The following is a 24,958-nucleotide window of genomic DNA, read 5'->3' as shown; positions in this document are numbered from 1 at the left end:
AAGATTTGCAAACTTATAACAATTACAAAAATTGGACATTTGCTGTAACACTTTGCATTAGGAGACTGAATAAATCAAAAAACAATAATAAAGTGGTTTGTGACTCTATTAAACTCTGTTCTACTGATATTCTTCATGAAGCATCACTGATCACAAACAGAGGGAGCTGTTAGCACACAGACAGAAGCAGCTGGAGCTGTAAGTGAAACTACACTGAAAGTTTCAACCTTCACTTAAAACAAGTAATAACAAAGGAAGCTTTGTTTATTTTATCACCTGTTCTGCATTTGTTTGTTTTAACTTTCAATTTTTATAACTGTTCATTTAGCATGAAAATTATTTATATAATTTATCTTAACATTTGGCTGTATTAGTCAGTGGTGTTTCCGAGAGCTGAAGTTTACTATTCATACTACACTGTTTATAAATTTATTGACAGAACATAAATTGGAAATTAACCTAAATTATTTTGTGCTGTATTTAAGCTATTTTTCCATAATTTTATCAATGTGGGTGTAATACATTTTAACCTTGTTCTCTAATGGTCATTATTACTACCACCTGTCCGGCCAGACACTGAAGGACAACTGACTGTCGAGCTCTCCTGCTACCTGCTTCAGACCAGCTGCCCATGCCCCAACTACCATCAACTGCCTTGGACTAGCTGCCCACCCTACATTGAAGTTTTCATGGACTCCTAGCTATTACTACTACTAATACTACTACTATTAATATTAGTAGTATAATAACTTTATAGGTAGTTTGACCAGAGGAGGATGAGTCCCCCCTTGTGAGCCTTGGTTCCTCCCAAGGTTTCTTCCTCAGCTCTGAGGGAGATTTTCCTTGCCCATGTCGCCCCAGGCTTGCTCACCATTCTTGTTAAAACTTTGTCTTTACTGGAATTCTGTGAAGCTGCTTTGTGACAACATCAGTTGTAAAATAAACTATACAAATACTATACAAATAAAATACTATACAAAATACTATACAAAAAAAAACTATACAAATAAATTTGACTTGACTACTATGTCACAAATTGACAAGCAACATGTTAATAAACTTCTTTAGAATGTTTGGCTGTGCAATGTCCCATAGTACAACATGCAATTAGTTTACTAATTCTATTACATTTTATTTATTTTTCATTACAGATAATAAAAACGTACTGTAGGACAATACAATTTTTTTCAGCCTTATAATTCAATAAACTGCAATCAGTTCTGCCAACTGTCTTTGCTTTAATCTCTTCTGGAACAAATGATTTAAAGGGCAATTCCATCGATTTTTCAAACTTTTACTAGAGAGACTTTCACAGAGAAAGTTGAACAGGGAACTTATAACCTAGTGCTGTGATGAACCAGATATCTGTTACATGTCTCTAAAAGCTCCTGCACAGAAAGTCATTATATAAATGCACTAGCTGACGCATAGGACAATGTTTCACTATAGTTTTGACATAAGTGTTTGCCATAAAACGTGCTGTAAGGCAAAGCAGTTCCCAAAGAATTTAATCTTTCAGATTTACCAGATTTATTCATTTTACATCACACACAAACACACCATGGCTATCTGAACTCTTGCCACCCCTCTGCTTGCAAAAGAGAGAAGCAGTGGAGGTCTGGAGCGAAAGGAAGAGGAATCGTCTTCTTGTCACTCCATGCTCTCTTCTTGTCACTCCGCTCTGCCTCTTCTTCTCTGTTTTCTTCTTTAGCTTCTTAAAGAAATCAGGCATCTCCACCTCTTTGTTGTCCCAGAGTCCATGACACTGCAAATCCAGCAACAAACACATGCACATCTTTCGTCACAAATGTAGAATGTGCTGAAGGAACTAATGCGATCATTCAAATGTAGCCGATGGCTAGACTGGGCTAATGACAAATAGAGCAAATCAGCTTGCGCAACTTCATTCAATGAGTTAACAGCTATGTTCAAATGTTGTCTATATAAACAAGATGACATACATGTGCAAACACATGTTTATGCCAGATACTCATTATCCACTGCGATAAAACCCAGAAAGTGAACTACTGGGACTCATCAATTTGACTCGTTTGCCATTCAAGCCACTGAGCTCTGGTTTAAAAACACTGCCAAGAGTGCTCACTAGTTTTTAGGATTAAGCTCAAGTGCATTTTTTAGGTTATTGGAGAGCATGCAAATGACTGGGAAAGCCTTATCTCATCATGTGAAAGCACAATGTAGGTGTTATGCAACACTGTAACCAATATATGACTGGAAATTTGGACCAATTTTTTCTAATCCTGGACATCGTGACTAGCCTCAAAAATGTTCTGCAAAAATATCCTTAAACACACCCTGACTGGTCAAGTGACATGTTTTCTAAATGAATATAAGTTAACACATCCTCTAAAGAGAACAAGTTACTACTCATTTTAATGCTCAATTACTGTTTTTACTGGTCTTTATTGAGGATGGGTTAACTTATTTTCACTTAGAAAATCAAAAAAACATTTGACTGGGGTGTTCTGTCACAATGGATTCCTCCCACTCTTCCATGTGCTATTTGTTTTGATTCCTTCCCAGTCCGGCCCCCTTGTTTTCTTACTCCACCCCTGATTGTTCCCACCTGTGTTTTCCACTTGTGTCCTATTATCCCTTGTTAGCCCTCTTGTATTTAAGCCATGTGTTTTCCTTAGTCTAGTGTTGGTGTTTGTTTGATATGTATATATGTTTGATATGTTTCATGTTTGAGGTTTGATGTGTTGTATGTTGTTTGATCTTCTGGCCCTGTTTGTTTAACTTGTTCATTTTCATTATGTCTGTCTCTGCTCTCCGTGGTGGCTCTCTGACCCTGGACCGTTTTGACCCTGATTATGGATTTGCCCTCAATAAATCTTGCTTTTCTCCACACATGCGTCCATCTCCTCATCACTCCATGTTACATGTTCAACCTTTTGCATACAGTTATATATCTAATAGACACAAAATTCAAAAGTCACACTTGTTTTAGCTAAAGAGTCTACTTCTTACATTTTGGGGGGATGTGCATCTGCAATTTTTCTGCCAAATCAGAATAAAAAAAAAAACTAACAGTGACAAATGGAATTCCTAAAGGTCTCTGCACATTAAGTGTAGTAACAATGCAATTTATGTCAATACATATTTAGACAATAGACAGACACAAGATCTCTCAAACTACTGTCACCAACTGATGGTCTTTAAACTTTGATGTCAATGGCATTCTGACTGTGTCTCATGCAGTCTTTCCTTTTATAAGAGTAAAAATAGAAACTTATATTTATCTACATTATATCTATATTTATTTATTTGTCTGTCTACATCGTCTCTGATATATTCATCTACCTGGGCCTCTTTAAAAATCTACTGTATTATTATTATTAACTGTAAAAGTGACCTAATAAAATGTTCTACACTGTTGGAAATGAAGGGACTGCATGGGTACACTCATCATTCATCAAGGTGATATATTGTTTCCTAATTGGTTCATAATGTAAGTGTTCTGTCAAAGGTACAACAGTTTTTAAGGTCTAATTATGACCCTTAAATAAGTCTTTTCCAGGTGAAAAGTGGGTATTTGTACTTTTTCATAATCTAACGCTTTAAAACAGAATAACATAAGGCTGAAGTGAGTCAGGGTGTGTAGGGTCAATACAACTTTTTTCATTGGATTATGGTACAATTATGTTCCCAGAGACTATTTATATTTCTGAGAGTATATCTGAAATCTGTATGCTAATTTAAATGCAAATTGAGAAAAAAATCCTATTGTGTACTATATTACAGAACCAAAATGCCAGCATCACCTTGAGGATGGAGCGATGGAAGAAAAGAGCGAGCAGCTGGATGAGGTCAAACAGAACGTAGCCATCTTTCTTTTCCACTCCCACAATGTTGGGTAGGGCGAACGGACGCTCTGCATTAATCCCACGATATGTAGAGGTAGTCCATGGGAAGAAACCAAACTGGAAGAAGTACTTCACTACAACAGTAAGCTGAAAGACAGAATAACACAAATAAATAGAGTAGAATGAGTTATTGTTTGCACATTACGTCTAGCTTACACAAACGAATCCCAAAACTCGATAATTTAGGGAACTAAGCTGAACTGTGTCAAGCCTGTGGTGGCCACATATCTCTGTGCTAACCTCAGTGTAGATGATAGCAGTCATCCAGAATCGCTTGGTTGGCCGTGGCACAGACAACATTGCCCATAGGAAGATGAGGATGGGAAGAAAGAGTGTGAGCAGAGAGGCAGACACCATATGGTTAAGGATGATGACGAAGTAACAGAGCATCTCTGACTTGGAGACCATGGTGTTATAGAGGGCGAAGATGAGTTGCAGGTGACGTGGTAAGGAATGGTAGAACTTATCAGACTCGTCAATTTCTGGGATCTGAAACATACTTTGGGGCAGGAATACATTTTTGGCTGCTAATGACAATAATGAACATCATGTTGATAAAGAGGGAAATGACAAATAACATTTTTTCAAAATGGCAAAAATATTAAATAGGATTTATTCTATCGATAAAATGTGGAATTTCACTGTGAGTGGAATAACTTTGATAGGCAAACATAAATGTCATTCAGGACTGACAACACAGCAAGTTATTTCAGTGTTGTATATTAATTTTTTTTAGATTTTCAGCCAGGCTGAAGGAAGAAACTAAACTGTTTAGTTAGCTTCCTGTCTCTGTCTCGCAGTGTCTCTGTCTGTAGTGGGCAAACAACTGACTAAGGATGCATCTAGCTTCTTAACCTCAATGTTGTTCAATAGTCAAAATTATAGTCAAACAAATCCCCACAATATAAAAGGCTCATAATAAAAAAGAGGGTGAAAAGTGAAAAGAATCTGTGTTCTGATTTGCTGGTGTATTCCCTCATACTCCCTTAATACTTTTACAACGTCTACTTTTTAAATGACAATTTTTAATTCATTATGCAAATGAGAGTTTATATATAAAGCTCCATTGGGCCTCATCTACTCCCTTGTTTACTGTGCTCTGTGCTACGAAGTGTTTGGTTTGTGGCAGCTACACAACTGACACAGCATATTTGTGATTTGTGAAACAGAGAGAAAGAGGTGGAATGTGTATCTCACTTGTTAAGCAGCAGTTCGCTGGCAGTGAGGGCCCTGGTCTCCTGACTAAGTGCCTGAGGTTCTGGAATGTTCTCCCTGTTTGGCTCTGCGGTCAAAGAGTCCAACGACAATGACTTAAGTAAGACATGTTTCTTTTCCAAGTGATCGTCTTCTTGCGCCTCTGCCTCATTTTCTTCTTCTTCCTTGTTTTCCCATTCCCTATCCATTTCATCTTCTGCCTCTTCATCCTCTTTACTTACAGCAGACGGTTCTTCATGACTTTAAAGGAAAAAAAAAAACAAATAAGAGAAAGCAGAATTCTAGAACAGCAATAGTCTTAATCTTAGAAAGGTGCAGTGTTTGCAGTTCTGAAACTTGGTGTCAATTACACAACTTACAAAATCCACATTTTTAACCTCTGTTTCATACATTATAAACATTATAAGCACATTCATATATTTGCCAATGTCCAAAATGCTTCTCCTCCATCTCTGTGTATACATGTCTCTTGGTCTTTTTCTCTCTCTCTCTTAGTTTTTTCATTGGCTGTTGCTTCAATCACTCACTCAGAGATGTCACTGACAATCCGATCCTACATTGTTTGGGAATGTATATAGCTGTAAAAATGAAACAGCTAAGCATCGACTCAATTCCTTTCTCACACTACCAGATCATCCACACCGTCAGGTGCTTCTGTTTTAGGTGCCAACCTTGCACAGACATTACACAGAGTATGTGTGGCTTCAGTGAATGAAAAGACCTAAAAAAAATCATCCATGCCATCAGGTGCTTCTGTTAGAGGTCCTGACTTACAAACTCACTTCCAATTGTCAGAATTTGATGAAAGGGGCAAATTAGGATTTAACTCAGGCTAAAAATATGTTGCTTATGGCTGACTACACATGCTGAGTAAACAAAACCAAAAAGATTAGGAAGAGTTTGGCTTTACTGATGTACATATTTAAAGCTGACTATTCTTTTATATATATATATATATATATATATATATATATATATATATATACACATACACGCACATACACATACATACACAAAAACACACAGAGTATCTAAGCTGTTTATTCTCAGCACTCATTGGACAGAAGGCAGGAAACACACAGGATAGGACTCACCAGTCCATCACAAGGCACACTAACAACTAGGGGCAATTTATCATCTGTAATTTGCCTACTGCATGTCTTTGGACTGTGGGGTGAAGCCAATGCAGATATGGGGAGAACACATAACACACAAAAAGGACCCTGGTCACCCAGCTAGGGAATCAAACCGAGAACCTTCTTGCTGTAAGGCAACAGTGTGACCCAGTGCACCACCAAACCACCCCTTTGCCTTAATAACAACCATAGTAAACAATAGTTTTGCCTCACCAAACATGCAATAGCAGTTTCATTACTAGAAATGTAATTCTACATGTTTTATACCATTTCTGAATTATGTAACAAAGCTTAATCTCTACAGAGATTAAGCATTTTCCCTCTTCTAACAATCTGTTGAATCAAGTGTGTGCAATGGGGCAAAAAATCGGTAGCAGGCATACTCTGGCAGATGACTCTCTTGGTCAAATGATGTCATATCTACATTAGCACATTTCAGGAGTTTCCGGCATGGCTGTTGAGCTGTGGGTTGAAATATGTGTTGATCTATTTTGAGTGAAGCTGAACAGGGTTCATCAATGTCATCTTGAGTAGGCTGACGTGACATCAACATGGTCTCTTCAGTCAGGCAGCTGAAAAACATCATACAGACATTCATGTACACACGATTTAGTATATCACTAAGATTTAAACTATGGATGATCGGTTCTGGTCCTGGAGAATCATTGTCCAACAAGGTTTGGTGATTTGAGTAAACTAAGCAGTCTTAGTGGTTTTTTTTTAGTTGGGAAATAACCAAACTGTGTTTAGTGAAGTGATACTTTTTTAATCCCACAAATGGGGAAATTCCACCTCCGCATTTAACCCATCCATGTAGTGAAACACCACATACACACTAGTGAATACACACACACACTAGGGGGCAGTGAGCACACTTGCCCGGAGCAGTGAACAGCCCTATCCATGGCGCCCGGGGAGCAATTGGGGGTTAGGTGTCTTGCTCAAGGACACCTCAGTCATGGACTGTCGGTGCTGGGGATCGAACCGGCAACCTTCCAGTCACGGGGCCAGTTCCCTAACCTCCAGCCCACAACTGTCCCCACACAAAAAGTTACGGGTCCCACCACGGGTCCCACCGCGCACACAGCGCTCGGCCTCACGGTCAGAGGAGGACCCTGGTTGGACACAAGTGATTTAAACCAAAATAAATTTTACTTTTAAGCAAACATACAGTAATCCAAATCAGAAAGATATTTTTATGCAATAAAACTAGCCAATTTTTAAAAAAGTTTTTTTCATATAACTGGCACCTGGAAATGCTGCTACTCCAGGACAGCTTAGAGTTAACAGTTTTTAGTTTTGCATAGCCACAAGGCGTGGCAGGCAATGGTGGTGGTGAAGCGGAAGGTACAGCTAGCTCCTTATCCAGCAAGATCTGTGTGCTCTGTCTGGACAGACAGGTCTGGTAGAACTGAAGGATACTGTCATGGGTGACCTCCCTGCCCTAAAGAGAAAGAGACAAAAAGAGAGATTAAAAGACAATGCTTCAGCTTTAAAAGCATCTGTCAAATGACAAATCATAACTGAAAAACATACTGTGTATGTCTAAGACTGAAGCTAATCATGCACCTTGTTCTGCTGCTGGCTCAGCAGTGCTCTCTCCAGGTGCAGCACCTTAGAAATGTCCAGGTTGTCCTTACAGAACAAGTTCAAGCCTGCTGTCAAGTCATCGATGAGGGACAGAAGGAAGATCCAGCTAAACCTCAGAAAGTCAAAGATCCGCTGGTAAATGTGTTCTATGAGAAGAAAAAGAGAAAAGCACTTCAATCAAATCTGCTATATACACTGATTTTAAAAATATAAGACGGGCAGAAAATAGGGATGGGTGATATGGAAAATAATGTGATACTTAAAGACATTTTCATTTTACATGATAAACATCACAATTACTGCTGCACAAAACAAACATAAACTGCAATGATGCTCCAGCATGATAAAAGATTTTGGTGGCATTTATCTAATAAAAGTTGATATATATTGGTCCAAATCAAGGCAATATGTTGTTTTACCTTACCTGTATTCTGAACAATAAAACATGTAAAATGCCAAAACATAATTTTGTGCAACAAAATTGACTGATGGTTGTAAATTCCCATGCTAATTTCATTGCTAACCACACATCACATTCACTAAAGACAGTGAGGTGGGTGGTCAGGGTAAACAAAACTGTGTTTGAACCTTTTTTGATTGTTAGCAGATGAAGGTATTGTGTATGGAACTTTTTAGGTGTGATAATGAGTAAATGGAATAATTATGCGTGGCAATATCTGAGTTTTACACAACCCCAATTACACAAGTTGGGACATTGTGTAAAACATAAATAAAAGCAGAATACAATGATTTGCAAATCATTTTCAACCTATATTCAATTCAGTACACTACAAAGACAAGATATTTAATGTTCAAACTGATTAAATTTATTGTTTTTTGCAAATATTCACTCATTTTGAATTTGATGTCTGCAACACGTTCCAAAGAAGTTGGGACAGGGGCATGTTTACCACTGTGTTACATCACCTTTCCTTTTAACAACACTCAGTAAGCATTTGGGAACTGAGGACACTAATTGTTGAAGCTTTGTAGGTGGAATTCTTTCCCATTCTTGCTTGATGTACAACTTCAGTTGCTCAACAGTCCGGGGTCTCCCGTACTCTTTTACTACGAAGCCACGCTGTTGTAACATATGCAGACTGTGGCTTGGCATTGTCTTGCTGAAATAAGGGACGTCCCTGAAAAAGACGTTGCTTGGATGGCAGCATATGTTGCTCCAAAACCTGTATGTACCTCTCAGCAATTATGGTGCCTTCACAGCTGTGCAAGTTACCCATGCCATAGGCACTAACACACCCCCATACCATCAGAGATGCTGGCTTTTGAACTTTGCACTGATAACAATCTGGACAGTCCTTCGAAGGTCACAGGCATTCAATGTTGGTTTTCTGCCTTGCCGCTTACTTGTGGAGATTTTCTGTACTGTACTGTACATGATGTTGGACTGTAGGTGATGAAATCCCTAAATTCCCTGCACATTGAGAAACATTGTTCTTTGTAATGTATTCAATTGAATATAGGTTTAAAAGGATTTGCAAATCATCGTATTCTGTTTTTATTTATGTTTTACACAATGTCCCAACTTCATTGGAATTGGGGCTGTATATATGCAGTATATATATATATATATTCATCCTAAGGCAACATTTTGACAATTGTACTGCATAAATGCAACACGTATGCAAATTCACTTCAAGTGTTTGTTAATGATACCTTTCTCTTCTTCCTCTGGTTCAGGGCTGGGCTCATCCAACTCATCCTCACTGGACTCAGCTCTTTCTGTGCCTGTAAACATAACCACACTACAACATGCTTATAATACTACTACACATTGTTTACTACTAATACTTATAACTCACTTAATTAAACTTTCTAGAATAGCATTCAAGTGAAAATGCAACTTTTCCAACAGACTATAAGGCTTCAGAGAAAGACACAGCACCATCTCTGCTATCACATTGGTTTTAAATTATCTCAATATGGCCATTGACAGGAAGAAGCATTGTGCTTTTGATAGAGTTAATCACACTTTTCTTTTAAGGACCTTACAAAAGATTGGCTTTGATACAAATGCAATAAAATATACTGTGGCAAGCACGGGGTTTCTTGCAAATGGTCACGTAGTGGCCCCCCAGTCTGAGTAGGAGGGGCCATGCAGATGTGGCTGTTGCTGTCTTCACCCTCTTGCAGAAGTGTAGCCAGTTTGATGGCCTGGGCGTGGTTTTCCCCAGCTAAGGAAGGATGGTTTCACTCTCCATGCAGTTTGAATGCAGTAAGTGAGTAGTAAGCTAAATAAAGAGCACTTTTTTCGCTATAAGCATGTTTTCTGCCTCTGAGTCTGGCCAGTCGTTCACAATGGTGTCAGAAGTGAGATCTGGTGGTCGAGATAGACAGAGAATCCTGAAGCTGGGTGGAGAAGAGTCCCAGAGAGGGAGCGGCGGGCTGCGCAAGGTTATGCTGGCGCTACCTTGCCCGACTGGGCTAGCCAGCCACGAGCCCGGCTGTTTAGCTCTTCGCCACTGTCAGCGGGTGGACGGCGGCATCGAGCCGAGGCTGGATGACGGCAGCCGGCGACAGAACGACGGCAAATGTCACGGTCAGAGCCACGCCCCCCTCGCTTCAACGGCAGCAAGTATCAACCTGCCCCGTTATAATGATCGCTGATTGCTACCAGGTTATGCTTAGCGCTGGAGGGCAAAGCGCTGCAAGCCCTGGTGGACCTTCCGGTGGAGGAACATGGGAACCTGGAGGCACTCAAAGCGACTCTCTGTCAGTGCTTCGGAAAGGTCCCCGCAGTTCAGGTCCTGCGGCAGCAGTTGAGAGAGAGGAGGCGCAGAAAGGGAGAAAGACTGGGTGTCCTCGCCGTCGAGCTTCGCACACTGGTGAGACAAGCCTTCCCAGATTTCTCGGTCAGCGTGTGGGACGAGCTCGCGTTAAACGCATTTTTCAATGCGCTAGCGCCCGGTAGCCTGCAGCGGCACGTCAGGCTGAGCAAAGTCACCTCACTCAGTCAAGCGGAGGAGGAAGAGTGAGGGATGGGGTGCCCCCGACAGCCAACACCCTCGAGCGAGAACTGGCGATGGGGAGGCTGGGTACAAGACACAGACTCTGGCTCAAGTGCACCGTACAGGGCATTCCAGTCACAGCCCTGGTGGATACCGGCTCCACCGTGTCAATCATCCAGCCGGGCACTCCAAGAGAACGCAGTTGTGGAATGGGACACCACTGACACCGTGCTGAGGTCAGTAACCGGGGAAAGAATTAAAATGGGAGGGAAGAAAAGACTGTACGTGGGTCTAGCCAAGAGAACCCTGCAGCACGAGTTCTGCCTCGCTCCCATCCGCGATGCGTGCATACTTGGGCTGAACTTCCTCAAGGCCCTGGGCGCGATCCTGGACATCCCCGCTGCGGCACTAATACTGGGGAGGACGCGCGTTCCGCTTACAGCACTTCATACTGCTGATCAAGACCGTGTAGCGGCGACTTCCAGCGTACAGGACAGGGACGAGGGGCTGGCCGAGCCCGAACAGACACAGCCGGAAGGGGAGGGCGTAACCCTGCTCCCTGAAAAGATCCCCAGCCAGAGAACACCAGAGGTGGTGAGGGAACTGTGGCATTCGCAGCAGCAAGGGGCTCACGGAGGAGCAAAGTCGGCGGCTGTGGGCACTGCTGCAGGCGAACTTGGACGTGTTCGCGGCCCGGGAGGAGGATTGCACCCGGACAAGTCTCGTGCAGCACCAGATTGACACGGGCTCCACTGCACCCATTCGACTACGTGCGCACCGCCTCCCCATCGCAAAGCAGCAAGCAGCTGAGTAAAAACGGAAGGAAATGGCTGAGAGTGGAGTCATCGAGCCATCCAACAGCCCATGGGCAGCCCCTGTGGTGCTGGTGAAAAAGAAAGACTGCAGCTCGCGTTTGTGTCGACTATCGCCGGCCTCAACGCAGCCACCAAAGCGGACTCGTACCCACTGCGTCGCATCAATGATGCTCTTGATAAGGTGGCAGAGTCGTCGTGGTTCAGCTCGCTGGACCTGTGGAGTGGGTACTGGCAAGTGGAGCTGGAACCAGAGGCTAGGGAGAAGACAGCATTCACCCTGGGGACGGGGCTATGGCAGTTCCGGGTGATGGCATTCGGGCTTCGGAACGCCGCAGCCACCTTCGAGCGTCTGATGGAGCGAGTCTTGGCTGTCACGCCACCCCTGTCTAGGCCTGTCGCGATAATTACATTATCGACTTATCGTACGATAATTTTTTTTAACCACGATCATTTTTGCCGATGTCGATAATTGGCCATTGGGTTTCCTCGCAAATTTGTTTACATGAGAATAAACAGCAACTACGTTAGATTTCAGAAAGTCACGCAGTGCTGCTCTCTCTCTCAGTCTTGGCTGGCCATGGCTCAATTGCTTTGGCCTCAACCTCCATTTGGCCATTTGTCATGGTTTGGACAGTGACAAGGATCATGGGAGTCTAGTACTGGTGAGTAACTAATACATAAATATTCATTTTAAAATGTTACATTTAATTTATAACTTAGTATGGGGCCTGCAATATACATATTTTTTGAGAATGTATGTATGTATTATCTAATTGGTTACATGTTACATATCCATGAAAAATTGTGATTTATGGACATTTAAAGCAACATGCTGATGTAGACTAACTATTAAAAAAAGAACAATGTTATCTTTCCCACAGGATGTTGCTACAAGATGGGGCAGCAAGCAAAAGATGATAGACAGTGTGCTAGAGCAACTGCCAGCCATAAGACGAGTCTTGGTTGAAGACCGGAAGCATGGCCATCTCAACCCAACCTGACAGGATGTGTCTGTGTTAGAATCCATTAATGCAGCAATGAAGCCTGTGGCTGATTTCACAGACGTTCTCTCAGGGGGAAAAATGTCACTGTGTCCTCAGTAAAGCCTGTGTTGGAACTTCTCAAAGGTGAACTGTTATCTCCAGACCCCAGCGACACTGAACTTACAGCAAAGATACAGGAAAACATGTGCAGAGTACTGACAGAGAAATACAGCCCTCCTGAAATCCAAGACCTCCTGAGAAAAGCCACCATCTTGGATCCGAGGTATCGTGGTAGCATGGAGGATGAAGAGGTCTTGGATGATGTCAAACATCAGCTTGTGCAAGAGCTACTTGACATGAAAGAAGAGGGACGAAGTGAAGAAAGTGCCAGTACTGAAAACGATGGAGATGGTGGTTCTGAACATGCAGCATCCAAGAAGAAAAGGCTGAGTGACCTTCTTCAGAACAGAAGAGCTAAACTCACAAGTCTTCTGACGCAGACTGTATCAGTACCAAAAAGAGTGCAGGCTGATGCAGAGCTGACAAAATTCATCCAGGAAGAAGTTGTGGATGCAACATCTGATCCTCTGATGTGGTGGCATGACAATCACAGAAGATTTCCTCTTATAGGCAAGCTGGCACAAAAATATATGTGCATTTGTGCAACAAGCACTAGCTCAGAGAGAATGTTCAGCACAGCTGGGAATATTGTTACCCCAGAGAGATCCTGCCGCAAGCCCCACAAGGTAAACATGTTGGTGTTCCTTGCTTGGAATTTGTCTGACAATTAAAATACATATATAGCAAGAGCTATGGCCTGCTGAGCCACTTGTGTCTTTGATCATATGGACACTTTTTGTGAATTTGTGATTCGTATCACTGTGATTTATAGCATATACATATATGATCAGATAAGAGTGGAAATTATTGGCAATTAGCAAGACACACTCAATAAAGGAGTGGTTCTGCAGGTGAGGACCACAGACCACTTCTCAGTACCTTTCTGCTTTCTGGCTGATGTTTTGGTCACTTTTGAATGTTGGTGGTGCTTTCACACTTGTGGTAGCATGAGGCGGACTCTACAACCCACACAAGTGGCTCAGGTAGTGCAGCTCATCCAGGATGGCACATCAATGTTAGCTGTGGCAAGAAGGTTTGCTGTGTCTGTCAGTGTAGTGTCCAGAGGCTGGAGGCGCTACCAGGAGATGGGCCCGTACACCAGGAGACGTGGGGGAGACCGTCGGAGGGCAACAACCCAGCAGCAGGACCGCTACCTCCATCTTTGTGCAAGGAGGAACAGGAGGAGCACTGCCAGAGCCCTGCAAAATGACCAAAAAGGCCACAAATGTGCATCTGTCTGCACAAACGGTTAGAAACCGACTCCATGAGGATGGTATGAGGGCCCGACATCCTCAGATGGGGGTTGTGCTCAGAGTTCAACACCGTGCAGGACGCTTGGCATTTGCCAGAGAACACCAGGATTGGCAAATTCGCCACTGGCGCCCTGTGCTCTTCACAGATGAAAGCAGGTTCACACTGAGCATGTGACAGATATGAACACGTGACAGTCTGGAGACGCCGTGGAGAGCGATCTGCTGCCTGCAGCATCCTTCAGCATGACCGGTTTGGCAGTGGGTCAGTAATGGTGTGGGGTGGCATTTCTTTGGAGGGCCGCACAGCCCTCCATGTGCTCGCCAGAGGTAGCCTGACTGCCATTAGGTACCGAGATAAGATCCTCAGACCCCTTGTGAGACCATATGCTGGTGCGGTTGGCCCTGGCTTCCTCCTAATACAGGACAATGTTAGACCTCATGTGGTTGGAGTGTGTCAGCAGTTCCTGCAAGATGAAGGCATTGAAGCTATGGACTGGCCCGCCCGTTCCCCAGACCTGAATCCGATTGAGCACATCTGGGACATCATGTCTCGCTCCATCCACCAACGCCACGTTGCACCACAGACTGTCCAGGAGTTGGCAGATGCTTTAGTCCAGGTCTGGGAGGAGATCCCTCAGGAGACCATCCGCCACCTCATCAGGAGCATGCCCAGGCATTGTAGGGAGGTCATACAGGCACGTGGAGGCCACACCCAATACTGAGCCTCATTTTGACTTGTTTTAAGGACATCACATCAAAGTAGGATCAGCCTGTCGTGTGTTTTTCCACTTTAATTTTGTGTATGACTCCAAATCCAGGCCTCCATTGGTTCATAAATTTGATTTCCATTGATGATTTTTGTGTGATTTTGTTGTCAGCACATTCAACTTTGTACAGAACAAAGTATTCAATGAGAATATTTCATTCATTCAGATCTAGGATGTGTTATTTGAGTGTTCCCTTTATTTTTTTGAACAGTGTATATATATATTATTTGATGTCTTACACATTATCAATCTCTTGTTCTATATCAACTTGGCAACGGGTCACCCTCAATGTTCTCTGAGATTAAGTAATGGTTGGTTGACTGATTTATAATACCATATAACTCCATTCCACTGGAAAACCACAAGACTGTGGGGTTTTGGACATAGCAACACTAGAGCAAAAGCATGTAGTTTTGGCTTATTCACAATTATTACTAAGGTTAGCTACAATAATGCATAACTGTATATACTGTACCCTGCTCTCTTTGCAGTTCTCTTTCGGCTCTCCTCCTCTCGACTCTCCTAAGACGAGCTTCCTCCCTCTCATGACCTCTGAGTGCAGCCTTAGATCCTGCTACCCAAGCCTTATAGGCCAACTGTGGAGGCAAAATAGGAGAAATCTCCAGTACAGAAATGCATTGGTTTGTGACTTTTTTTTTACTTTTTCTTCTTGTTTTTAACCTGAAGGGCAGATTTCTTCTTTGGAACAGACTCTTCCTCTTTTTTCTCCTCCACTCCACACTCCTCTTCCTCACTATCACTTTCGAAGAGGCGATACCCACAGGAATCCCAGACTACATTTTCACAAACACACATACACATATATTATAACAGTAAAGTCTGAATAAGAGACAGATAGCTAGGCTAAGTACAAAGAACTAGGCTTGTCACAATTATTACAAAATAAATAATATGTGAAATGATCATAATTATTTATGATGACAGTTGACTGCAATAGTTTTCCACAGTTGTTAGATTTCCCAATTGTTTTGTGCTGCAACAAGCAAAATGTTAAAAATGTTGGGGCAAATAAATGTAATTTAAAGCTATCTATGCACATCATGAAATGTATAAAAATAATAATAATAAACCAAAAAAGTTCTCATTTTGAGTACTAACATGTTGAGAGGGCAGCGTGAGTCATGCTTATTTGCTAGCTATATATCTAATTCAAATGTTTTGAGGATGTGTGTAAACAGAATGATTTTTTTTTTGCTTATACGTCCACTGATGAAAACCCATTTTAAATACAGGGTTTACATGACTTACAATTCATTCTGTTTTTATTTACATTTGGCACAGCATCTTAACTTTTTTAGAAATGGGGTCATATGTCAGAATGATAAGTTGTTATATAGAGGAAATCACAGTTTTTTGAGATAATATGTCAGAAATTTGACAAAATAAGTTATTCTGTTTTAAAGCATGTGCTCATTTTTGGCTGGTAGGATGAGCTGTCCAATCATTATTTTTTCAAAATCTGCTGTTAAGATATTTTGATTGTAAAACATGCTCAAAATAGTAGGCAAATATTCATGCAAAACATGATTTTAAACATTTAAACTAACTTTAAACATAACTAAACTTAATTGTTTCTCTCCTAATTGTTTGTGTCTGAGCACAAACAATGGCAGCCATGTTAGCAGCAAAAGGAAGACAAGCATTTACAGGCATTAAACAGCGCACAGTCAGTATTTACTATCACTACCCATTTGAACTCATCACGGATGTTAAAGAGCTTGTGCACCTGTTTAATACATTTTGAGGACAACCTCATTTCAAAGTAGAGTTTTTTGGACTCCAAACCTGCCTTATGAAGTACAAACCTGTCAATACTTCACTCTTCTGACATTTTTTTCATAATCCAGCATAATCAAAAATCCTAGTTACAAAGTATGCAGTGTTCTGAAAATTTCAACTGAAAATTGTGTTCCTGCATCATATACAACAGCAGACAAAGCAATCATTTGTCAGCAGTTTAGCAGTTAAAACCCATCAGACACACTCAGGGCACTTAAAATAATACACTATAAATATATTATTTACATGTATTTGTAAATATTTTTAATAAATTATTTGTGAATAATTTTAATTGTAACATAAATAACTAGAAATTGAGAATTTGTTATTGGTTCCCTGTTTCATCGGATAATGTGCTTTTATCTGAAAGTAGGTAAGGTTTTCTACACCATGTTTACACCATGTTTTAGGCTGGTTAATTATTTTATAAATTCTTTTGCCAAACCCACAATACAAATAAGAATGTGTTATTATTGGCCTTTCTTGTTAAATTATCCCTTTAACTCCTTCTGTGTCCATAACATTAATATGTAAAGAGGTCAAACATGGGCAAAAAAATTAATATATAATTAATAAATATTTTAGGCTTTACAGGCACATACACCATTTTTTGTTTTTTTTTCCTACTGATTCAATCATTTCAATTACACCTACAATTGTAAATAGTGCAGCTATAACACATAAATAAATGTGTGTAAGTGTGTGTATGCATAAAAACTTGATTCATCAAAACTTACCTGAAGGGCGAGAGACCCATGGCTTCCACCATTTCTCCTCTTCACCCTCCCCTGGAAAATATCATCTTTACAGTCTAATAATCACATTTATTTTCATAAAAAGCAATTCAGAAATGTCAAGAACATACTGCATATTACTGACAACATAGGACAAAGTAATAAACTACTCAGTGTCTAATATTAGGACAAAGGAACAAACCTTTTGGCTCTGTGTCACTTTTTGGTTTAGGGTCGTTTGCTGGTTGACTCTTTTGTTTTGACTTGATTTTCTCCATCCTAGAATACAAGTGCACAAAAAAGTTTCATGTTTAAACAATCTACACACACACACATGCACACGTGCACACACACACACATACAAACACACACACACACACACAAACATATGCAAACACACACACAAGCATGCATATACACGCACATGCACATACAAACACACACATATGCAAACACACACACACACACATACATGCACACGCACACACACACACACACACACAAACATATGCAAACGCACACACACATGCATGCATGCACACACACACACACATACTGTTTCTTCAGCAGTTTCACAGATTTCTTCTCCAACTCCAGTCTAGCTGCCACACGTTTCTTCACCTTGGCTTCAAACAGCTCTGCACCCCTTTAACACAAGAACATATTCAACTGCACATCTACATATAACATATACACATACATGTGACTATTTCAGATATTTCACAACTACCAGAACATCCAACAATTCAACGTTGCACTCTTTTAAAATCTGGGTTCAAAATCTGCTTTTCCCAAACCAAAAATTTACTGTCTCAATTTTACTCAAACACATTACATGTGATTACATGTTACGTCATAAATTGGACTCCTCCTCTGGTATTTAGAATTTTCTACAGCTTATTATACCAAGGTCAAAAGGTCAATCTGAATAAAACTTGGTGAACATCTTTGATGGAGGACCCTGATCAAATTTCATAACATATGGAGACCTTTGGACCAATTTTCACCCACTTTCACTGAGGTCCTTTTTGCTAAAAGGAAACGTAGGAGTGCATTGGGTCTCATTATGTCGTGCTTATCGAAGACTTTAACATGGAGAAACATAATACTTTGCAAATGCAACAAAGACATTGCAACAACGTTTACCATTAATCAAGTATTCCTTTGTAAATCAGTAAATTGAAATGTAAACATATATTAGGTTTAAAATCTCCTGCTCATTGTTCATGATAAATGTAGGCCTGTTGAGGAATTCAGACTTTTTTTCAGCCTCTCTGCCTCGAAGACCCAAAGTGCATTAAGCCTTGTCAGGCCTATTTGGCTCAAAGTGCATGAGAGCTTCTTGGGCTTATGAGTGCTTGGACCCACTCATTGCCACTTGTGGCTATATTTTATTATTATTATTATTATTGTCCATCCATCCATCCATTTTCTAATCCGCTTCTCCGTCAGGGTCGTGGGGGGGTGCTGGAGCCTATCCCAGCAGTCTTCGGGCGGAAGGCAGGATACACCCTGGACAGGTCGCCAGTCCATCGCAGGGCAGACAGACAGACACAGACAGTCACTCACACACTCACACCTAGGGGTAATTTAGCATGTCCAATCGACCTGACTGCATATCTTTGGACTGTGGGAGGAAACCGGAGAACCCGGAGGAAACCCACGCAGACACGGGGAGAACATGCAAACTCCACACAGAGAGGACCCTGGTCACCCAGTTGGGGAATCGAACCCAGGCCCTCTTTGCTGTGAGGCGACAGCGCTACCCACCACGCCACCGTACTCTTACTCTTCAGTGCAAAATAGGAATCATGTCATAAAGCAGAAGTCAGGAATTTCTCACAATCTTTTAGCTAGTATTTTTAATTATGCCTTGTGCTACACACAACAGTAACAAACAAAGTTATTGGCTAGATTTAACTAACTGGATTACACCATTTTTTGCTGGGGTGAGGAGGTGTTTGCAAATGAAGGAAATGAGGGCAATATCAGGTGTGTTGATCACTGAATCGATTGTCCCCAAAAACATCAAAAAGTCAGCAAGTAGTTTTCAACATTGCTGTTGAGGTAGCATTTTGCTTGCACTGGGAAATTAGACATTGTTATTGTTATCCTGTTTGAAGGTTTAACATGTGTAGACCAGTGTTGCATAAACAGAACTGAAATACTGAAGTACTGAATACTGAAAACTGAAAATGGACATCTGAGATGTGAAATAAGGTTTTACAGACTGAGTCTTAATTTCAGATCTTTGGCAATCAAAGACTATTTCAACCCTTGTCTACAGCAATCTGTTCAGTATAAATGCAGGTTTGATGATGTATAACTGCAGTCAGCGATTAGTTTTTGATTGAAGGCATCAAGAAGTGCTGAGAAAACAAATTTTAAAGCATCATGCAGTACTCTCTAGAAAATGTCTGACTCAGTTACTTTCTCACCTGGAAGCAAGGATCTTTGAGTTTCTAAGGTCAGATACAACATACAGAAAGTAGTAGCTGAGGAATATTCTCCTTTGAGCCAACAGAGCAGCAAAACAAATCGCATCCCACACAATACCAGCCTCTCCTGCTGGCAACTCACACTCATCATCAGGTTCAGCTGTGCATACAAACACATACACAAACAAACAGCACATAGAGAGAGAGATGTGCATGCAGACATTTACATGTGCAAACAAACATAAGCAAAAATCATACTACATAAAGACAACCAGAGAGAACCATAAAGCACTCAACTTTACATTATACTGGTTGGTTGGTAAGGTGTGAATGATCTGGTGGAAATGCAAGAGTGGCTTTAGCAGTCTAAAGCGCTTAAACATTTCAAATGGTTGATATGGTAACAGGCCACGCTTTAAACATCAAATACTACATTTAATCAAATTTCTATCACTCATTCTAGGATGCTGCAGGGTTATTGTCACTTACGCACATCGTAGCCTTTAATAGTGCAGAACATGCTGAAAGCTTGAATAAGCCAACAGCCATTCTTCAGTAAACTGTCCAGATAAGCACAGGATCCCAGCTAGAGTCACACACAGAAACATGGTCTTTAATGTCAGTCTATTACTTGCAAACATTTCATGTATTCATTATCTTTCCCATAAAGACATTTTATTCTATACTATGGACATATCCAGGACCTGTCCAAATTAAATAAATAAATAAACACTCAGGGCCTTCTAGATTTTGAGAGAGAACTAATATTTTCTGGGAACTAAAAGATGCTTGTAATTTCTAGTTATTTTTAATTTAATAGAATCATGTTTGTATTTAAATTCAGCAAGTATAACAGTGCTACTCTTGTTTCATTGCTAAATGCAGAAAGGAAACAAACAGGTTAAATTCTTGAAGCATTGAGCAGAATATTGGCCAATTTGGAATTGTTTCTCTGAGGTATCTAGGTAGATGGGGCTAAGAGAGCTCTTCTAATGGTAAGGACTTCCAAGTGTAACGATGGGGAGCGATGTTGAGGCAGACGCATGTGTGGAGATGAGCAAGATTTATTATGGGCAAATCAGGGTCAAGACAGTCCAGGTTTAATGAGCCAACACAGAGAAATGGAGGGAAAGACGTAACGAGAATAAATGGGTCAAACAAACAACAGGGCCCGAAGATCAAACAACCTAATACATCCAACTCCAAACAGCACGATCAAACATACAAACAAAGACCAGCACAGACCAGGTCAAACACAGGGCTTATATAACAGAGGCAAGATGAGGGACAGGTGGGAAACAGGTGGTAACAATCAGGGGTGGAGTCAGGCAACAAGGGGGCTGGACTGAACCAAAACAATCGCACATGGAACATCAAAAGTAAACAAATAGCACATGGGGGAGACTGGGAGGGGCCAATCCTGACACCAAGAGCTGAAGAGAAGTCCTAGTGCATTAAATGATCTAACAGCATAATTAAGAATGACACAGGAATCAGACAAACATGTTTTAAAAATTTTGTGAGGAAAAAAGCTTAACTATAGGCCTTTTAGAAGTCCCAGACACATCACTGATTAAATATGAATGGTAGCCTAAGCAGCAGCAGCTATATACCATACTCTCTACTGAAAGAGTCACTGTAAAACTGCTACAAGGTAAAACATATGCTAATATGTCTGTCACAAGCTTCATGTAAAACATTGAATGTTTTTAGAAGCTTCAAATGTCTGTGTTTATTCTAGAACTGCCTTTTTTAAAATTTCCTATTACATCTTAAACACTGCAGCAGGTAAACTCTGCTGCCTAAATGCTTCAGAATGTAACTGCTGTACCGTTTATATTAGATTTATATGGTTATATTAGAATCTGTCGCTGGACTGACATCTAGACCTGAAACTGCTTATTGAGCTTGGCTATTTATCCATGAAATTTAACAAAAAATTAACCTACTGATTAAGCATCTAGGAATTTTTTTATAGGGTTGAGGTGGCAGTTCTAGTTCTGAAACCACTTTTCATTGTACTTTTAACATACAACTACTTGTGATGTCAGCTCTCTTTTACATTCTCTTCAATGTAAATAGGAAAAAAAAGGGCACAAATTTCTTACTTAGTGTGGCATATTTCTGAGTTAAACATGCTACTTGGCATATTTCATATATGCATATACATATTTCAAACATGAGTCAGACTTTGACAGTCGGCAGAATCTGCCTTTGCTGAAAAGCCAAAGAAAACAAAATTGTTAAAAAATGAAGTACAAAAACATTTCAATTTTGCATTTTTTGTACTTTTGAAAACATAAAAAGACAAGGTGACATGCCAGTTAGCAGGCTAGCTTTTTAGCTTTTGCTTTTTTTACACTTTCACAGCAAGAGCAAGGGAAAAAGACTCAGAAAAAAATAAGACAGGTTATCATTAAAATAAAGCCATGTAGAAGTGGAACTGCCTAACTTGTATGAGGAAGAGTTGGACTCTGTGTGTGTGTGTGTGTGTGTGTGTGTGTGTGTGTGTGTGTGTGTGTGTGTGTGTGAGCGCGCGCATGTCCCTCTGTCATCATTCGATCCACCTTACAGCCTCACAAAGTGGCAGAAAACAGGGGAAATATTGCAACTATCTGAACTACTTTAATCCAGGATTTTAAGATGTTTCCAATTTACTTTCCTGCTTAAATGTAACATTACACTGCAATTCACTGCAATGTTTGTACATACCATAACCACTTTGTAACTCAAAATAATTTTGAGATACATTAGTAACTTATTAGCTAGAACTTGTTAGTATTTTAATCATAACTTAATTTGACTGACATCACACAGCACTTGAGAGTTTGTAATACAGACTTACTCTGAGAATATTAAGAACCTATTGGGCATTTTAATGTAATTTAGTTAAGCAGTGTCCATTTTACTCATCATTTTACCCAAAATAATGATCTAAATTAGCACCTCATAGTTACCTGGGTAATATTTAGAACTTATGGGGCGATAAAATAAACAGTTAATTTAAATCTGAAAATCAAAGCTGTGAATCTTTCTCTCTTAGCAACAAATACTTTACAAATGTTTCAACATAGACTTACTGAGATCAAGTTTTTCAGGCAAATGACCACAGAGGTATAGGCGATAAGGCAGTCCCATAGTTTGAGTATATATCTTACAGGCTGCAACAACACAGTGTCTCCAAACAGCATGAAGTAGAAGCACGCCACCAAATAGCCCAGACAGAAGATGTTAATACGAGTGGTGCCAGTGATAAAAACAAGGCACAACACCAACCAGAAGAAGTAACTGAAAACAAAAACCTTCGCCATGTCAAGATATGACCTGAAACAGACACACACACACACACAAATACACAAAAACACACACAAATACTAACATGTTTCTTAGGTGTTTTGATGAATCCATACAAAATGAGAGCTGGTTGATATGGCAAATATGTAATATCATGACACTCCAAGAAATTTTCATGATACACAATAAGTGACGATATTAATTTTTACTGACATGTGATAAACTGACAGAGACACATTTTAAAAAATGTAATTAAAAACTATGAAACCAGTGATTACTTTTTGACATTTCACATACTGTGTTGCATTACATCTAAATAAACATCTACTTAAAAAACTAGCTGGATAAGACACAATTCATAACAATTAATGTCTCAAATTGTTCTACCAGCTAGAAGCTTGATATTTACATTTAATTTTGCAGAAGCTTACATTAATTTGACTTGGGTCTGTCTTTCTCTTTTTTTGCAACAATTTTGTAAAAGAGTAACTCTTAAAAGTAACTTATTTCATTTGCTTTCTAAAAAAGACTTCTGGTTTGTATTTGCACATCTTGCATTAAACTTACGTGCAATAAAAATAACTAAGGTTCAAAATTGGTTACATTTTTCTATGCCTATTTAAAATGCAAACAAAACTGTGGCAAATCCGAGGACTGCATGAAAACTTTAAAATGGTGAACCATTACACCTTTAGTTATATGGTAACCTGCACACATATATATACGCACCTGCAGTGCAGGAAGTTACCAACTGAAGTGTATTGATTAAGCGACCGAGGATTTAGGCTTCTGCTGATCTCCACATTTTCCCCTGCCAAGAGTCTCACAGAGGCTTTATTCTCATCTTCAAACACCTGCCACTGCAGAGAGGCTGCCATCAGCAGCAAGAAGTCATCTACAAAGAGAACGAAAAGATGGTGAAAAAGAAAGATTAATGAGGAAGTGATACACAGAGGACCAATATTTAAAATAACATGTTTGAGATTTGAGAAATCAACCAGACTCACAAAGGAGGAAAGTGGGGTTAGGCTGCATGGCAAAGTCTGGCAGATACAGCCACTTTATCAGATTAGAGGTGAAAGCCGGTGTAGATTTCCTCCAGGGATAATCTGCAGCACATTGCATGCATCACTTACTCAACATCCTTTTATTGATCCAGTAGAAAGCACGGAAAAAACACAATTTTACAACATATATATTTACCCTGTTATCAGATTTATTTTTGAATGTGGCAACACAGTTGCTAAGCCATTCCCTGTAAGGGCTATGATAAAAAAATGCAAAGATGTGCACTGTAATTAACAATCACTTTACATGACTCCTCACTGATTCATTGCAATAAATAATAAAAATTATTTATTTAAATTATTTCATATTTTAACTGGGAAATTTCACCAATTCTTCAAAATTTCTACATTTTACAATTAATTTTTTAAGATGTAAAGTCTTTCAGAGTGGTTTCATGTGAAATGTACCATTCTAGAAAAACCTGCCAAGTCAGAATTGTGGTGATAGGAACTGTATGTCTAAAGAGTTCAATGTCTGGTGTCTGAGACATTGTTTTACTTTTTTTTTTTTTGAGACAGTCATTGACTTTAAATGTGTTTTTCATCCATTCATTAAATTTACCTTAACATAACATATAAAAACACAGACATGTAGATTCACTGATCATTTGGATTAGCAAACCAAATGCTATATTTGCAGTGTCAACACCATGACCCCTGGTTCCTGTCACCTTCACTGTAAAAGAAAATCTAAGCTTCTGTAAAATATACCTTTTCAGTACTATGAATGATTTAGGTTACAAATTGACAAACTATGCAGAAACAACAATATAAATGTGGAATTTAATGTGATATTTTGCCAAGGCACACTCATTTGAAGTGATAGCTCATTTGGCCAAATATAAATTATTCTGATTCCAATAATTTGCTATCGCCTGTTCAGTAATTTAACA

The 24,958-nt window shown here is 40.0% G+C and overlaps 1 protein-coding gene across 1 annotated transcript in view; it reads right to left on the bottom strand.

The window, feature by feature from the left end:
* The window catches only part of si:dkey-11f4.7 (piezo-type mechanosensitive ion channel component 2), a 119,336-nt gene that overhangs the window by 20,668 nt on the left and 73,710 nt on the right, over positions 1–24,958 (bottom strand). Inside the window, exons 25-42 of the mRNA XM_037536046.1 lie at positions 24,006–24,107; positions 23,728–23,893; positions 22,785–23,028; positions 20,194–20,290; positions 19,705–19,864; positions 17,823–17,912; positions 17,469–17,545; positions 17,270–17,320; positions 15,414–15,526; positions 15,208–15,328; positions 9,503–9,574; positions 7,808–7,974; positions 7,489–7,682; positions 6,622–6,810; positions 5,085–5,342; positions 4,128–4,386; positions 3,786–3,974; positions 1,561–1,765 (exon numbers count right to left, since the gene is read on the bottom strand). Of these exons, the coding sequence (XP_037391943.1) occupies positions 1,561–1,765; positions 3,786–3,974; positions 4,128–4,386; positions 5,085–5,342; positions 6,622–6,810; positions 7,489–7,682; positions 7,808–7,974; positions 9,503–9,574; positions 15,208–15,328; positions 15,414–15,526; positions 17,270–17,320; positions 17,469–17,545; positions 17,823–17,912; positions 19,705–19,864; positions 20,194–20,290; positions 22,785–23,028; positions 23,728–23,893; positions 24,006–24,107 (2,754 nt within the window). The remainder of the gene's footprint in view (positions 1–1,560; positions 1,766–3,785; positions 3,975–4,127; positions 4,387–5,084; positions 5,343–6,621; positions 6,811–7,488; positions 7,683–7,807; positions 7,975–9,502; positions 9,575–15,207; positions 15,329–15,413; positions 15,527–17,269; positions 17,321–17,468; positions 17,546–17,822; positions 17,913–19,704; positions 19,865–20,193; positions 20,291–22,784; positions 23,029–23,727; positions 23,894–24,005; positions 24,108–24,958) is intronic.

The sequence above is a fragment of the Pygocentrus nattereri genome, chromosome 29, assembly GCF_015220715.1.
Source record: "Pygocentrus nattereri isolate fPygNat1 chromosome 29, fPygNat1.pri, whole genome shotgun sequence".
Lineage (NCBI taxonomy): Eukaryota > Metazoa > Chordata > Actinopteri > Characiformes > Serrasalmidae > Pygocentrus > Pygocentrus nattereri.
Note: the sequence above shows the minus strand (reverse complement) of the source record. Positions and strands in the feature narration are given on the sequence as shown.